The sequence below is a fragment of the Jaculus jaculus genome, chromosome 2 (genome assembly GCF_020740685.1).
Source record: "Jaculus jaculus isolate mJacJac1 chromosome 2, mJacJac1.mat.Y.cur, whole genome shotgun sequence".
Lineage (NCBI taxonomy): Eukaryota > Metazoa > Chordata > Mammalia > Rodentia > Dipodidae > Jaculus > Jaculus jaculus.
In genome coordinates this window covers 77488990-77508249 of record NC_059103.1, presented here as the reverse complement: position 1 = coordinate 77508249, position 19260 = coordinate 77488990, and the positions used below count along the sequence as shown (strand labels likewise).

Here is a 19260-nt window from a genome sequence, read left to right as displayed (position 1 = left end):
AAGGTTCAATTCCCCTGTACCACAGAAAGCCAGATGCCCAAATTGGCACATGTGTTTGGACTGTGCTTGCTGGTACTTGTGGTCCTGGCATGCCCATTCTCTCTCTGTTGCGTATCTCTCTCTCTCTCTCTCTCTCTCTCCCCCCCTCTCTGTCCCTCTCTTTATTATTTATTATTTTATTTATTAAAAATATTTATTTATTATTTTATTTATTAAAAATAAATAAAAATATTTATTTATTATTTTATTTATTAAAAATAAATAAAAATATTTGATTTCAATATTTCCTTCTTTTAGAAGACTGCTGCAGGAAACACTACACTAAAGGCTAGTTAATGAGAATCAGAGTCATAATGCCACATACATTTATTCCACACTTACCTGGAGGATGAAGACTCTGTTCCTCTAAAAACTCTAAGTCAAGCATTAGATCATCTTCATCTAATTCACAAGATCCCAGATTATTCAAAACATCCTTAAAGAAAAATTAAAGGATCATTAGAAACCAAAACACATAGATATTGAGTAAATATTGATACAGAAGTTGTGGAGCAAAAAGAACCCATTTTTAGAAATTATGTCACTTCTGTGACAATTACCAGTCCAATAGAAAACTTTAAGAATGATTCTATACACTTTTAACTTTACTTATTTTCTTTAACACATGCATGCCTATCATAACACATAATTTTAAACTGAATGGGCATATACATTTAGGCAAGTGTCCCAGATACTAAATATGAGAAATTATTCCTACACATTAGAATGAGAGTGTTTATTTTAATTAAAGTTCTTTCTATACCATAAATAAAAAACACCTAGAAGAGACAAAAAAATCTGCAAAATTTTCAAATATCTAAAAGTCTACAAATGAATGTTTAGTACCTCTTCTGTAATATTTATCTTTAAAGCTTGAATTTTGTGATATATGATGAACTATTTCTCAAACACTATAGACCATGCTAGGATTGAACATTAAGCAGTAATTAGAACTACAGGTTCAGTGTCCACTTCAAAGTCATTTAGTATAGACCAAGAAGAATCAACAGAAGAGGTATATGCCCAAGTAAGAGCTAGTTGTGGATAGTCATTATTCAATCACTCATCAGAAGAAAAATGTTTAGTAAACAAGGTATATTGAACTGAAATGTTATTTTTTCTTTGAAGAGAGGAGATAACATTATACAGAAAAAAGAATTCTAAAGAGTGAAATAAGTCCTAACATGTATATTTATGAGTAGGGTGGTACACCAAGAGGAAGAATTTATATTATGAGAAAAACAATAAAAGAGATCACTAACAGACACCAAGTGGCAAAAGAATACGAACGTTGTAAATTGTAATGATGCAATAATGTTTAATATCTTTTGACTTGGATTTCAATGTTAGTACAATTTATGGTTAAGGAAGTAAATATTCGTTAAGGAAAGGCTAGTGATAATGTTAAATGGACACAGAATACTTTATTTCTTAGAATTAAAAGATCACTGAGAACTTTAGATAAATAACTCTCACTTTAACAAATACAATTAAGCTTTATTAAACTTTAGACACGTGTGTAATACATGAATAGAGCTAAATGACTTGAAAGGTGGTAATTATTCTCAAGTCTAAGTGCTTCTTTCTTCCACTGAAAATAGCAATTATTCAAACACTAAATAAAATCAACTAAAGATGCTCCAAAATAATAGATGAAGAGGGTTGAGATGATGGCTCAGTCAGTAAAGTACTTGCCACACAATTATGAGGACCTGAGTTTGGATGCCCAGCATCAAAGTCAATGCCAGATGGGTATGGCAGCCTGCCTATAATCCCAGGGCTGTCCAGGCAAAAACAGGTTATCCTGTAGCAAGCTGGCTAGCCAAACTAACTTAATTGGTCAGCCCTGGGTTCAAGTAAGAGAAGTTGCCTCAACAAATAAGGCAGAAAGTGACTGAGGGATACACCCAAAGTCAAGCCTTGGCCTCCACATGCATTACTATACATATGTGCACCAACACACAACTGAACATGCATGCATGCACAGGATATACATGCAAAAGAAAGCAACTTAAAAAATAAAAACATATGTATGTGGGCAAGAAAACATGAGATATAATGAAAAATGTAAAACAGAAGATAAATTTTACAATGATGAAGAAATATAAATGGAGCCAAACTATGATTTTTGTACAAGTTTCTATTAACAATACTTATTAAATATTATCCAAGTGAGAGAATATTATATGATAGCTAAAAATATATTGCTCTGCCAGGCGTGGTGACGCATGCGTTTAGTCAGTCACAGCACTCGGAGACAGAGATAGGAGATTGCTGTGAGTCCGAGGCCACCCTGAGACTCCATAGTGAATTCCAGGTCAGCCTAGGCTAGAGTGAGACCTTACCTCGGAAAACAAAAAAAAACAAAAAAAAAACCTGTATATTGTTCAAATAAGCAAAAAAGTACATTTTATTGTGGAAGTATAGTAATTGGCCTAGCTTTACATTTTATCAAATAATCGTATAGCATATCTTGAATTCATTGGATTAATAATGAAGATGGAGACAGAGAGAGAGAAGAGAGAAACATTGGTATTGTGTGGGTTTTATCCCTGCACATGTATACCACAAACATGTACTTCTTTCTCTCTACCTAAGCGCAGACCTGGACATGAGCCAAGCAATCTGTGACAGGAACAGGAAATCCTGACTGATCAGCAGTGATGGTCACTCAGGATAACCAGGTGAACTACAGGCTAGAAAATGATTAATATGGGTGACTATATTCAAATTGTAAGAGGAAACTATGGTGTGCTTCAAACATTATATAACTGAACAGAAGGGAGGAGTACAGAGATAACAAAGGAGAAATAGTCCCTCATCTCCTGGTAAATTAACACATACATACCATATATACACACACACACACACACACACACACACACACACACACACACATATATGTATATATATATATACACACACATATATATACACATATATATATGTGTATGTGTGTATAAAATTTGTTTAAAACATCAATAATGTTGGTATATAATCTAAACTTAATAGCAGTAAAATCATAGTTACATACTAGCATCTTCAACACAAAAAGTATAATTTTATGTGAGGAACCTGCATTATTGCACAAAATTACTTTTAAAAATTTTATTTATTTGAGCGAGTGAAAGAGGGAAAGAGGCAGAGAGAGAGAAAATGGGCATGTCAGGGCCTCCAGCCACTGCAAACGAACTCCTAACACATGCACCACCTCGTACATCTGACTTACATGGTCCTGGGGAGCTGAACCGATATCTTTTGGCTTTGCAGGCAAATGTCTTAACCACTAAGCTATCTTTACAGCCCACAAAAGTTACTTTTTTAAAAAGCCATAAGAACATAGATGCATTAATTTGAGTTTAACTGTAAAAAGTAAAGTCTAAATTAATTATCACTATCTTGTTTGCATTTTTTTGAATATACATCAAATTCCATACACTAGACAAAACCTCATCTTGCCAACAACACATGGCTTCTTTTTTTTATTATAAATGAAGAATGGTGATCATGTCCTAGTTAAGTACTATACTCAGACTTAAGTGTTTCTGAAATTCGAGGGAATTATGTTTTCATACCTACACAGTGTGAGAACAAGGAGAAAAATGGAAGCAAACATTTGTAAACTGATTTCAAGTCAACATCCTGCTATTCTCCAGGAGAGTAAATAGAAAGCTTTCTACAAGTGTTAAAAAAAGGAAATACTTTCACATCAACACAGATGAAGATGAAGATGGAAGAGGCTACACTAAGTGAAATAAACCAGGCACAGAGGCTTACAAGGGTTCTCAAAAGAAGACATATTTCTGTCAGAGTACTTAATGACCTACCAAAGGTTAGTGGTAAGGCCCTACTGCTGAAGACACCAAAATCTGTTGGCACATAGCATGGAGTGATATGGCTGGAAACTGGAAGAAAGTCTGTCCCCAGTTAGCTCATCTAGTGCCCGAAGGTGCTACATGAGTGACTGGGGGAAAACGACCAATATCTGTCCAAGCAGTTCATGGTCTAAGCTACTCAGCATCAAACAACGTGATGTGATGTTCACACAAATGCAATAGTGGTGCACAGCCATGGTGGGAAACCAACTGCTCTTGATTTGTCTAACTGACTAGTTGAATGGAACCCATAGCTGGAGCTGGAAAACAAGTCAGAATCATATCCAAAAATGAGCCCGCTCTCCATTATCAAGCTCCCACCAAACGTGGGCTACAAGAGGGCCTACACCTGTTAAATACTCTATTAAAAAAAAAAAAAAAAACAAAACAATGGTTATCCCATTTATCTGGTGCTAGCTTTACTCTCTGTTGGAAAATTTGCTTCTCTTTTTTAGATTGATGCAGATCATAAGGAGAGACTCAGCCCATCACACATCAAAAGGGACCCAAATAAAACCAAGAGTAATTGGGGAAATGATCAAGAGTGCTGCTTTCTTGGTGAACCTGGTACCAGCACAAGGGTAAGGAGATAGACACAGACAACAATTGACTCCTACCAAACCAGATATTCAGAGACAAAGAGGCTCCCCAAAACTTACCACTGAAACAGACCTAAAATGTACCCAACATGGCTCAAGGAAATTTGTGGAAGAGGCAGCAGAAAGAATGTCAGAGCCACAGGTTGGGTCATGATACACAGAGATATTGCCTGCTAGCCATAAGTGATGGCTAACCCCACAATCCATGATCCATATTCCCCAATGAGGAGGATCTCTGAGGAGGGGGGAGGACAGGTTGGAGGCTAATAATGGTACAAACTTGACTGTGTGCAGTGAGTACAAAACTAAAAAGAAACTAAAAAGAAAAACCAAAACCAAAAAGATTAAAAAAGAGCATTCTCATAAAAGCAAAGAGGACATTAATAGTTATAAGAAGTTAGACAGGTACTTAAAAGTAGCAGGTGTTGGTGAGGGACAAAATATCCCTAAGCAAAAAATGGTGGTTAGCATGATAATTATAATTCATAGTAATGAATACTTGAAAATTGATCAGAATAAAATATTTCCCTAAATAAAAGTGTGAGATGATAGACATAAATTGCCATAATTAAATATCCCACATGATATCTCACACTCATCTACAGCACCTAACCTGAACCTACCCAAGATGCCAACATACCCAGCAAGCATCTCAGGGACTAGACTATAAATATGTATGACTCTTTGTAAAATATAAGATGCCTCATAATCTTAAAATCTATGTGTGTTAAAGAAAAAAGTGGTTAAATCATTTAAAGTAAATTGATGGTAACTTAATTTCACATTCCGAAAAATCTAGCCATGCAATACTTAAAGCATTATCTTAAAAGCCATTGAAAATTTAATATCTAACAAGCTTATTGGTATATAAAAACCTGCATAGAAAATCAAGACCTGTTTATCTGAAAAACTATCAAGTAATTAATATGATTATTAAATTATATACTAACCTTAATACAACTATTACTGATTTCTGTAAGCAGACATTAAAAAAAATCATGTAACTTCACAAATGATTTCCTACAAAGACTGTTAGAATAAATTTAAAAAATTATTGAGGGCTAGAGAGATGGCTTAGCAGTTAAGGTGCTTGCCTGCAAAACCCAAGAACTCGAATTTGATTCCCCAGTACTCATATAAGCCAGATGCACATCTGGAATTCATTTGCAGTGGCTGGATGCCATGTCATGCTCATTATCTCTCTTTCTACCTGCCTCTTTCTTTCTTTCTCCAATATATACATAAAGTATTAAATTAATTGTTAATGTAGTAATTCTAATATTAATTTTAAAAGCTAATCTATGAAAATAAAAATACACCCAATTCACCGTTATGTTGGCATGATTTACTTTTTCCATAGGCCTTGCAAAAAATACCAATCTTTTTACAACAAGTAAAAAAGAAATTAACTTGTTTTTGACAAGTGTAAGTCAATTCTTGAAAGGCTAGATGCTTCTGGATAAAAATAATAAAAATTTTAGTAAGTAGCAAAGTAGAAAAATCTCTGGTCATGCCATAAAAAAAAATGCAATCATTCCATAAAACCTGTCTAACCTAACCTATCAGCATTCTCACCTCTGAAGTATAATACCAGTAATGATTATGATCCTGCTACAAATTAAGTAAGCTAAGCCATGTCAGTGCACAGTAATATTGTTTTGAAAAGGAGTGTACCTCATCAAGAGATGACTGATTCATTAAGTCAGTCTTATAATATTATAAGTAAGCTTTAAGTTTTTTCCTATTGTTAAATTTCAATCTAAAGACTATTGGATCATATTTAAAGTATCTATGATGCAATTTAGCACAGAGGTATGGACTGTTAGATATAATATATAAGTCATCATGTATGTAATATCTGACTTACATAGTATAAATACTTTGTATTAATTATGTCAGCCATTGAACACTTAATTCTAGTAATAAAAGCTAATTTATTTCTTTATCCATAAATATTTTTGGAGGTATAGTTAGAGTTAAGATAGAACAAGTTTCACCAAAACAAATAGGAGAGAAACATTTTTCTTTTTTTAATATTTTTTTTTAATTTTTATTAACATTTTCCATGATTATAAAATATATCCCATGGTAATTACCTCCCTCCCCACCCCCACACTTTCCCATTTGAAATTCCATTCTCCATCACATTACCTCCCCATTACAATCATTGTAATTACATATATACAATATCAACCTATTAAGTATCCTCCTCCCTTCCTTTCTCTACCCTTTATGTCTCCTTTTTAACTTTCTGGCCTCTGCTACTAAGTATTTTCATTCTCATGCAGAAGCCCAATCATCTGTAGCTAGGATCCACATATGAGAGAGAACATGTGGCGCTTGGCTTTCTGGGACTGGGTTACCTCACTTAGTATAATACTTTCCAGGTCCATCCATTTCTCTGCAAATTTCATAACTTCATTTTTCTTTACCGCTGAGTAGAACTCCATTGTATAAATGTGCCACATCTTCATTATCCACTCATCTGTTGAGGGACATCTAGGCTGGTTCCATTTCCCAGCTATTACAAATTGAGCAGCAATAAACATGGTTGAGCATGTGCTTCTAAGGAAATGAGATGAGTCCTTTGGATATATTATATATATATATATATATATATATATATATATATATATATATATATATAAATAATTATATATATAATTATATATATTATAATTATATATATTAATATATAATATATATTAGATATAATAATATCTAATCAAGTTATTTAATATCAGCTACAAAAGTGCTATTCAATTAAAATATGAATATGGAAATGGAGAGATGACCTAGCAGTTAAGGCACTTGCCCACAAAGCCAAAGGACCCAGGTTCAATTCCCCAGTACCCACATAAAGCCGGTGGCACATGCATCTGGAGCTCATTTGTAGTGGCTAGAGGCCCTGGCATGCCCACTCCCCCCTTTCCCTCTATCTACCTCTCTAGCCCTCTCAAATAAGTAAATAAAAATATAAAACAATGAATATTATCTATAAGTACCAGCTACTTTACCTCAGCAGAACAAGGAAAGCCTTCCTAAAGGTGTCATTTGGACAGGTTCCGGTAAAAGAATAAGTTATATGATCACTGGGAGGAAAAGCACAGAAACAACAGGTGCAAATCATCTAAAATAAATGCGACTTGGTCTATAAGTGAGGCAGAAAGGACAGTCTGCACAGCATTAGGTAGAATGGGATAAGAGGAGGTAGAAGAAGAGAGCATGGTTTGTAACAAAGAACTTTAGGAGTACTTCGAGAGACATGCATGTTCAGATATTCATTTTAGTAAAATTAATTGGTCCACTCTGAGTGTTGTAAAAAAATATTTTATTTTGTTTTGTTTATAATGACTACTAAAAGCTAAAAAGACATCCATTGGTTGGCGTATTACAAATTTGAGAGTAATAAAAATTGCAAAGCTTGCCAAGTAGTAGACATGAGAATGTGGAGAACCAAGATCTAAACATATATTCCTGAAGAATACAGAATATTAATAGATGTTTGCATATTAATAAATTAGTAATGCCAGCTCAAAGTCCAGCTAGAATAGTGTCAGATCACTTCTTTTTTTGGTTTGACATGTTTACTAATTCTACTGTAAAAATTGAAGATTGACAAATTCCATTGATTAAATTCTTTCAAAAAGAATAATATATAATATGCAATGTGGGCAATATTTCTGTTATCCACACCACTTGCAAAATTATAAAATTGCTATATCATGCCCACATAGTCACACAACCATCACTACAATGAGTGGACTCTAAGGAGTAACAAAAGCAGCAAATATCTGGCTGAGCTATTGAGAACTATGGGCACAGGCCACTTAAACAACTCCGTTAATGCAAATATTGAATTAAAGATATAGGGATTTAAAGCGCATAAATGATGAGCACCAAAAATAAACAGATTAGCTGGGCATGGTGGCACATGCCTTTAATCTCAGCACTCAGGAGGCTAAAGAGGGGGATTGCCATGAGTTTGAGGATACCTTGAGTTTACATAGTAAATTCCAAGTCACTCTGGGCTAGAGCCAGACCCTACTACAACCCCCTCTACTCCAAGAATTAAAAACATAAAAAGCTTAAGGAAACAGTTAATTAGTTGAATTTTAAATGAAATTATCATTTTTGAACACAATATTAGTATAAATATTTTCTCTGTAAACCCATCTTTCTTTGTTCTTGTAATTATAGATTAAGATTGTATTATATGATTATTACTCAAAAAATGCATTTCTGCTCCTTAACCCTTCTTCTTAGCAAAAAGATCATTATATTTGTGAAATGAAGTCACCATTATTAGTGTTACATGTCCTATGAAAGTCTATGGGATGAACATATTAAAAAGTAAAAGAATGCCATCTTGATCCAGTTATATTAAAAGTTATTACATTTGACAAATATAAAAATATAATGAAAAATAAAACTATGTCATCACCATTTCCTCATAAAACAACTATCAGTTGTGTGTACTCAGACACAGAGATTTGCTTCATAAATTTCAATATTTGAGAAAAATGAAATCAAGATTTTATGCTATTAAATAAACAACACAGACACCAGGGAAAGATGGCAAACTAGAAATAGCCTCAGTATAAGTCAGTGAAGAAGAAAATCAAAATAAGAATTAAAAGACTTTACCCCAACGAGGGAAATTGCAAAGAACTTCAGTAAACAACAAAGTAATGCAAGGGGAAAAAAAAAAACAAAAAACAAAACAAGAGTGCACAGTTCCATGCGAGCTCTTTGCCACAGAGAAAAGTGCTTAGCACCATAACCTGGTGCTACCTGAAACAAATCTGAAATTGAAAGATTCCTAAGCAAAAGCAGGGAAACACTAGGTAAACATTCTGGAAATTCAAAAGAGACTTCCAAGCAGCCTGAGGGACCCACCTCAACACAGACAGCATTACTGTTTGGAGTTATTTTCTTATTTTTTAAAATAAGCATTGATGTTATTCTCATTTTTATTTATGGATGTCCATGCTACACTTATTGCACATTTACATTGCATCCTGAACTTGTGCACATTAATTGTTAAACTACTACACTTTAAACCTCTCTCCCATGAAAAAAGATTTTGATGATGCCCCTCCATGCTTCTAGACTTAGAAAAATAGACTTCTCTGTATTTCCATATATACAATAGCCTCCTTTGTCCCTGTGCACCCCCAACTTATATAATTACCTCGGTATCCAAACCTCTCCTGCCCTCCCTTCATCTCTTCCTCAAGTCACTGCTCAAATTCCATTACCCTTTTCTCTTAAACAATCTGTAAAGCACACCCTACCCAGCCAGTACCCCATATACAGACTCTGTAAATCAAAGCGAAGAGATAGTAGCAAAATGTTGTCCAAATGCTAAGAACAACCAGAACTACCAATAAAGTTGAATTCACTACTGGGCTTGCCTACAAAAATCCTGAACGAAACACACTTCTTACATAATAAAAACAATATAATAAAACACCCAAGTAGAACTAAAAACTGGTGAGGGACAAATAAAAATAGATAGGAAAACATCCATTTCCATAAAAGCTCAAGATACAATAAAGAGACACAAACAGGAAGGTACAATGGGCCATCAAAACACACTCACAACCTCTCAACTTCATCATAAAGGAGCTGAAAAATAAATATTTGAAATGTCACAGAAAGAATTTAGAGAACTACTTTTAAAATCAACTACCATATAAACACCACAAGTAAGCAGATGCTTAGCTTATTCTAATTTCTAAAAGGAAACAATCCATTTTTTATCATTTCATACTTCAGTTACATCAGATACTTACTTGTCCTCTGAAACATCTCTTTCTGATTGTTAATTCTTGAGAGACATAGAATGTGCACTTAAAAACTAGCACTTTGGGGGCTGAAGAGATGGCTTAGTGGTAAAGCGCTTGCCTGTGAAGCCTAAGGACCACAGTTTGAGGCTCGATTCCCCAGGATCCATTTTAGCCAGATGCACAAGGGGTGCACACGTCTGGAGTTCCTTTGCAGTGGCTGGAAGCCCTGGCGTGCCCATTCTCTCTCTCTCTCTCTCCTCTCTCTCTCTCTGATGTCACTCTCAAATAAATAAATAAAAATAAACATTTTTTTTAAAAACTAGCACTTTTTAATAATAATTCTGAGAATGTCATTCAATTTTATACCATGTCATATGTACCCAAGTTTTTATGGAGTTTCAACTGCCACAACTTTATTTCCAAAGTTCCAACACAATATCTTATATCAATTATCACAAGCCCCTGATTATTTCTTTCTTTCCAGAATATTCAAAATGTTTCACCTCATATATGACCACAAATCTTGTGGGGAAGCATTTCAATCCCTGATCTTAAGAAATTTGACAATTTTTTCAAATGGTGCTTTATGTAATATTTGACATGGATAAAAATCATTTTGTAATATAAGCACAGAGGCATAAACCTACATATACATGCTCTACAGAAGTTATGTTAGGAACACAGAATGACTTATGACCTTAGAAACATTCCCACACAGAACTCCAATAGTATTTCCTCTTGTCAAGATAGTCACACATTAAAATAACAGGAGAGTGAAGTGGAAAGGCCAGTTTGAAGCTACTGTACACTGAGCACTGGGGAGCTGCTGCGCTCATTATAGCTTATCTCCTCATGAGATGAATCTGCATAGAGTTCAGGCTACAGTGGCATCCATGGTTTATTTCTTACCATTACAGCTCCATCCATCCTAACAAATACTCATTCTGCCTCATCTCATTACATGTGCTACTTATATTGTGTAACTTTAAGTTATATTATGTCCCAACATTGTTTCCTAGCATATTCTTTAAATAGCCTTACATTCCTACTTTTTATCAAACCTTAATCACTCACATTTTAAGACTAGTATCACTGAATATAAAATGTTCATTCAATATATTCTATATACAATTTCTAATATCTGAAATGCATTATAAAGTCTCCTCAAGTAATTAAATTTATTTATTTTTTTATTTTTTAAACTTTTTAAAAAATTTTTTAATTTATTTATTTGAAAGTGACAGACAGAGAGAAAGGGGGGGGGGAGAGAATGGGCACTCCAGGGCCTCCAGCCCCTGCAAAGGAACTCCAGACGTGTGTGCCCCCTTGTGCATCTGGCTAATGTAGGTCCTGGGGAACCGAGCCTCAAACCAGGGTCCTTAGGCTTCATAGGCAAGCGCTTAACCACTAAACCATCTCTCCAGCACATTAAATTTATTTTTATGTACCTTCAAAATTATGTCTATGAACACTAAACCACATTCCTTTTCTAAGGCAAGCCCAACCGACTGTCCCTTTTATGAGACAGAAAGAGAGAAAGAGAGGATGAATTTTGTCATACCAGGATCTCCAGCCACTGTAATCGAACTTAGGACACATGAGCCACCTTGTGTGCATGTGCAACCTTGAGCACTTGCTTCACCTGTGCATCTGGCTTATGTGGGACCTGAAGAGTTGAACATGGGTCCTCAGACTTTGTAGGCAAGCACTTTAACTGCTAAGTCATGTCACTAGCCTGAGATAAATACTTTAATTTTGTCAGTTCTGAGGATCAAACCCAAGGCCATAATTTGGCTCAACAGTCATTATATCACTAAGTCATATCCAGGACCTCTCATATATCTCAGTTATAGAATGCTCTCCCTGATGCTTATGTTAATGATATAAATTCATTAGCACAAGAATTCCTATCTCAATTGAACTAATGTTGAACAATTGAAGAAATGTTCTGCACATTTGTGACTATTATCTTGGTGATCACAATAGACAAATGTCTAAAACTAGGTCAAAAGACTTAATGTAAAAATACTTGTGCAATTACTTATACAACTGCTGCAAAGTCAAATGCATTTTTCTGTGAAAGATTTGGGATAGCACAGACTTGCTAATTAAATGTTCTTATGAATTCAATGTTCAATAAGATGATGTCTTACATGGTAATTTGTAAGATCCACCAAGAACATTAAGGTAAACTCCTTATTTTAACTAATAATCCTGTAAGCTATCATATTTAAATATTGCACAGTACAAGGGCACACAAATTATTGTGACAGTCTCACTTTGTATGTCCTTTCTTTTCATCATGTACCATCATGAAACCCTGCTCATTTACTGCAGAATAAAAACAGACCTTATTTTTGTTGGGATAAATTACTTTTTAAACGTAAAATTGTTTTAAAATGCTAGTTATTTATTGTAGTCACCATGTCTGGCAGAAATGTTAGTGGTTTTACATCTTGCAGTTTAGCTAACTAACAGCAGATGGGATTATCTTGAAACTTAGAACCTTTAAATTCTAAAATTTACCATACAGATCTGGAGGACATTTATTAATATGTATATGGTAAATGTTTTCAACTGAATGAATATATACATGAATTAATGGATAAAGAATCAACACAATATATAATATGTGACATGTGAAGACATAGGGATAAATGAGAATGGAACTAACATATTAAATGCCAAGACTATTGGTGAAGAAAGGTAATACTATTTCTATAATTGACCCTAACTCCATGAAAAAGTATTTCAGAAGACTTTTAATTAAAAGATAGAAATAACTTTTATTTCCACCAACATTTAGCTTCTCTATTGTTTTGAATTATATTTTGATAATATCATTTAAATCTCACATCATAGTAAGGGTATGTTGAAATTTTGCACTCGGTTTCTTACCCACTTGTAGAACATGATACTTATAAATGGTTTTGTGTAAAACCATTTGTGGTCGTTGAAAAGTAAGCGGATCATAGCCTCAGGTATTTTGGTTCATCAGAGCCCTGCAGGAGGGTGTGTCCCTAAAGACAGACTTAAGTCCAGCCCTATGGTGTGTGTGGACAGTCAGCTTATCCTGCTGGTGCTGGCTGACTGTTCTGAGTGTTGTGTATCTATCTATGTATGTTAAAGTGAGCTTACTTTCTCCGCCATAATAAAGCTTCCCAAAAATATGTGATCCTGAAATAAACCCTTTCCTCTCACAAGCTCCTTCTGGCTGGGTGTTTCTCTCAGCAACAACAAACTGCACCACCACCGCCACCAATTATTGTAGTTTTACCAATATTCACATTGCTAAAAGTGAATCAGGTATATTCTGATGGTTTAGCTTCATCTCTCAGATGTCAGTGCAAGTAACAGACAGATTTTGAGGTGTTATTCATTTTTCCCCTTTGAACATGTTTACTCTTTTATATTTATAATTGGTTTATATAAGTACATGATTTTCATTAGAGTGATTTAGGATTTTTTAAAAATAGATTACTCACAATTTATCTAGCACTGTTACTTAATTATACTCATATTGTACCACCTCCAGATATTATAAGTAAAATATGTGCTAGAGTTAAGTTTCAGTAAAAATGAAACTTAATCATATATGTGTGTTAGATAGAATTTTCTACCTGAAAAATTTCAACAACACATAAATATCATTCTATAATTCATAGTTATTATCTATAAAGATGTCCATGTGAACTGTCTAATATCTTACCCCATTTACAAGCTAACCATCACCATAGCACAGTTCTCAGTGAGCTTTAAGTCTGCTATAAAGCCATGCATATATTTAAAAATCTGTTTGAATTTCCTATAAGGACCACAGACCAGCTACTCTTGAAGACCTGGCTCTAAAGGCAATATTCTAAGAAATATACCTTAATCAACAGTGCTTTATGCTCTATTTTCATAATATCTCATTTTTACTTGTTGCTTGTGAATATATATATATGATGAATATAGGGCAGTATATAGTGTGTATGCAAGTATATGTGCCCTTGAAGTGCCCATGTGCTTACCTGTGGTGTACGGTGTTCAGATGTGATGGCCAGAACAGATCACTAGATGTCCAATTCCATCACTCTTCTAACCATTCTTCAACCATCCACAGTCTCTTAGTGATTCCACAGTTTGTTGCATCTTGGTAGCCCAGATAATTCCACAGACTCTACTCCCAATTGTCAGGCTGTGGTTAAAGGCATACATGTATGGCCATATCCAGATTTTAAAGGGGATATGGAGATTCAAACTTGGGCAGTTTCTGGACCCCTCATGCTCTTATAACTTATGCAGGAAGAGAACAGATCCAAGGAAACATTTCTCCAGCTCTCCTACCAAGGTTTTGTCTGTCTTCATTAAGGAAGCTAGGAGAATAATCTTGAGTAGTGGACTAACTACAAACATTTACAATTTGAGATTAGTGTCTCATCATCTGAGCAATCATCTTTATTAGCACTGAATATCCCACCCCAAACCCCAAGAGTATCTGTCTGAATAATTCTCTGGGAACTAATGTACTATTCAGCCACTGAAAACTGGATTCACTGAAAACTATTCACAAACCTTTACTGTCAAGTAGGAATAGTTCTGATGCTGGTAAGCAAGAGGCACTGAGCAGTTAACCATGAAGTTAACTATGAAGCTGTAAGTACCCAATACTGCATCATCTCCCAAATGACTGTACTCTAACAAGTCATCTGTTTCCTACCTAAAGCAGGAGCATATTTCCATAGATTCATTTTTAGGATAGGAAAAACACTCTATGTTGTCTGAAGAGAACCCTGTCTACCTAGGAAAAGTTCAACTTCAGTCCATATCATCCATAAGCACAAATGTACATGTGCACATTCATAAGCACAAATGCACATGCCCACAGGCACACACACACCAGTAAACCGAGGCTAATCTGATAGGCAGATGTCTATTTAAGTCGTGTTTGGTCTGGCAGCCAACAATACTCAGTAGACTCTCAAGGGTTACTGTTGACAGATGGTCAGTTGGAAGCATGAGCAGTCATGTGGCTGAATAACGTCTGGGTCTTTATCATCCCATGCCTTGCCTAATGCAAAATGTATATACTCCTTTCTTTATGTTTTACTTCTACAATATGTTCCACATGCTATAGTAGATTAATGATGCCATGTAAGCATCAGATTCATTGTACTTACCTTCTTAAAAAATAACATCTTTCAGTAAAATGAAGGATTGATTTCAAGACTCTTAATTTGCCATTTAAAAACAAACTATACAGTGATACATCAGTCTATGTTTTACAAAATCAAATGAAATATCCCACAGATTATTTCAGTATCTCCTCCTTATTCTTTTGGAAGATGTACCTTGTACCATACTCTTTATAATGTTACTATTTTTTTCTCAGTAACTGGTTCACTGGTACTCAAATTTTAAACCTTCTGTTTATCCCTCCATTTAAAAAGTCTTATTCCACTTCAAATTTTAATGGTCATATCTAGACTATAGCACTGAATTAAACTATTGATTGTTAAAATTTTATTTAAATTTAAAGCATATCTTTTTCCAGAAAATGTGAAGCTCCCTTATGGCAGAAACTGTTCCAGTCCTATGAACTCTGCGAATATACACAGCAGTTAGCACATGCAAGCATATGCCAAGAGATCAAAATAATTACTACTTGACACGTAAGATAACAATATACGTAGGTGTATATGAGAATAAACTCTTAGATTTTCTATCATATATTCATTTTTTTTTTCTTCCTTTTAGATCCACCAAACAGTAATCAGTGAGGGAAGTCTTGGTATCATTTGAAATGTACATGACCTTATGTTTTCACAGGTGCCCACTCAATGTGTCAACTTACCCAAGCCTGCTCATTTACAATACAGTGACTTTGAACTATATAATCTCTAAGACTTCTTGCATTTTAAATTATTCCTGTTTATAATGTTGGTGATAGAAATATCTGTGTTTGTTGTGGTGGTTTTTACTTACCTTATCCATTGTTTCTTTCCTCTTTGGTTAATAACTAGTCTTCAGACAATAGTTACTTTTACTTTTAGGAAGTGTAAATTCTAATTCATACTTTAAATGGTTTTATATCTTTAAATTTAAAATTAAAATAAATATGTAAGCTATGCAATATTTTAAGGCATATGGAGATTTTATATATGCATATTATATATATATGGATACATATATATATACATACATATATGTACACATACATATATATATACATATATATATATATAAATTCTTACTTACATTTATACTTATAGACTTTAAATAAACACTATGTAAAGCCTGATGTGTTAATTTATAAAAAGCATATTGTTTCTACACTTCACAGTTTGTGAGGTTATAAATGGAATACTGACTGCTACAATAAGAGATAAACTGAGCAGGAATATTTTAAGGGCAGTAATTGTATTTGCTTATTCTCACTATCTCCTCCAAAAGCAGGCAGGATAATTACAAAAGCATATGAAATTTTAGGCATCTATACTTCTTGTGATGCTATATAATTAGATTTAGATTAAACAGTTATTTATAGCCAAGGTTTGGAAATTGTTTGTTGAAGTAACATACAGATGCTAATTGATCAAACTTTGTAGCCAGCTAAGAAATGCACACATCTGAGCTGTATTAGGAAAAATAATATATATATCTAAGAACTACAACAAGAAGTTAAACCATTTCAACCAGTATGGAGGTTAGGAAACAAGTCTGGGTACTTTATGGACAAAATTAAATATTCAGCCTCCTACAACTTCATCCACTTCAAAAGGTATAAAAAATATGTAATAAAATAGCAATAAAAATGATTGAACCTTTAAATCTGCAGATGCCTGTGCAACCATGAGTAAGGTGTTGTGTGTAAAGCATTTAAATCTCTTTCATAAATGAAAAATAAATCTGACAATTTTCATGCTTAAAAAGAGTCATTTATAAATGGGCTTTCTTTAAAGAATGTCTGAAATAGTCTAGAAAAGAAAAAAAAACTTATTATTTTCATAATTAAATCTTTTACAGAATATACATAGGGCAAGCTAATTGTGAGCAATGTTCAGTTTAACTGTGAAGATTGAGAAATGAAAATGATCCAAAGCACATGAAATATCTCTTGTAATTTTATTCGTTGATTACATAACTATTTAGTTATTTATTTGAAAAGTGATCTCATGTCTCGCTAATGGGCCTTAACTCACCATTTAGAAGATGACGACCTTGAGCTTGTGATCCTCTTACCTCTTCCTCCAAAGTACTGGGATCACAGGTGTGCACTGCTATGCCTGTGTTTTTAGGCATTGCACTACCATACCCATTTTTTTAGGTTGTGCAGAGAATTGAACCCTGCACATACTAGACAAGCACATTCCCAACTATGTTTCAGCCTTCGACCTTATAATTTTTAATTTTTATCTCTTTATTTTTATTTATTTACTTATTTGACAGAGAAAGAGAGAGAGAGATTGAAAGAGAGAAAGAATGGGCATGCCAGGGCCTCCAGCCACTGCAAATGAACTCCAGACGCATGTGCCCCCTTGTGCATCTGGCTAATGTGGGTCCTGGGAAATCGAACCTGGGTCTTTTGGCTTTGCAGACAAACACCTTAACAGCTAAGCCATCCCTCCAGCCTTTATAATTTAATTTTACATGAAACCATTACAATAGTCCTTAAAGTTTAGCTATTCAATGTGGGAAAAAAGCTTACTACCTATGTTTCATCTTCTATAAATAAGTAGTAATCAACTTAATTTATGGACATTGACATCATATTTGGAAATTCTAGAAAGCTATTTTACTTTTCCTATAAAATAAAGGCAAAGCATACTTCTTGTGAAAAGACTGACATTTCCACAAAGTCAGAAATTTTGGGAAGACCACTGCAGGCTGTGCAGAAAGGTACAGGCACTTATGGTGTCAGGTAAATCTGCATTTTCAAAGACAATCTGAAGGTTGATGCAGGGGCAGATGTTTCACAGTTGGTGTAGATACCAAATAAACAGCATTTTTCCTTAAAATCAACAAAAACAAAACAAAAATAAATGCAGATTTTCTGGAAAAATCAACAAAAACAAAACAAAAATATGTTTCTGGAGTACTTTCTGTAGGTTTGGTTTTGTGTTCATATAATTGTAAAGCTGAGTTTTGTCACGGAAAGATAAATGAATCATGGATTTATTTAAAATATTAAAATAATTTTTAAAATTCAGGAAATTATATGAAACAAAGCAATTAAAAGACAATCATTTTATTTTTTTCAATTTGTATCTAATAAACCAAACTGGAAAAAAATTTAACTATAACATGATCCTTGAATTAAAAAAAAATATAGCAATATGTTTAGAAAAAAATATTGAAGCCAGGAGTGGTAGTGCACACATTTAATAGCAGTACTCAGGAGGCAGAGGAAGGAAGACTGCTGTAAGTTTGAGGCCAGCCAGCAACTACAGAGGGAGTTCCAGATCAGTCTTGGCTAGAATATGATACTACCTTGAAGGAAAAAAAAAAAAAAAAAAAAGAGGAGGAGGAAGAGAGGGGAGGGGGAGAAGGGGGAGGAAGAGGAGGAGAAGAAATATTGCTAAAAGAAGAAAAACTAATAATCAGAACTGAAATAAATTAAATGGAAATATAAAATTAAACAGATTAAACCTAACAGTTGAATTTTTAAAAATCTGAAGAAAATTGAGAATTTAACTAAAAAATAGATTTTCAAATGATAAAGGAGATTAAAATTGAAATATCAATGGGATGATTTTGACTTGTTTCACTGGGCATCAGCAATTCCAAGTATAGTACATACCTCGCTGAGAAAAAAGAGCTAAGACAAGAATACCACACTAGTCTAAACAACAGATCCTCAACACTGAGACCAGAACAAGCTGAAGGGGTGGCCACTACTTCAAGATATCCCATACCCTTATTATTTTTCCATGTGTATGTGTGTGGTGAATGTATATGTGTTTGTGGTGTATG

The 19260-nt window shown here is 34.1% G+C and overlaps 1 protein-coding gene across 9 annotated transcripts in view; it reads right to left on the bottom strand.

Moving 5' to 3' along the window:
• Positions 1-19260, bottom strand: part of Ccser1 (coiled-coil serine rich protein 1) — a 1182362-nt gene that overhangs the window by 994581 nt on the left and 168521 nt on the right. For all 9 annotated transcript variants that reach the window (XM_045143121.1, XM_045143122.1, XM_045143123.1 and 6 more), the window contains exon 4: positions 382-475. In XM_045143121.1, the coding sequence (XP_044999056.1) occupies positions 382-475 (94 nt within the window). The remainder of the gene's footprint in view (positions 1-381; positions 476-19260) is intronic.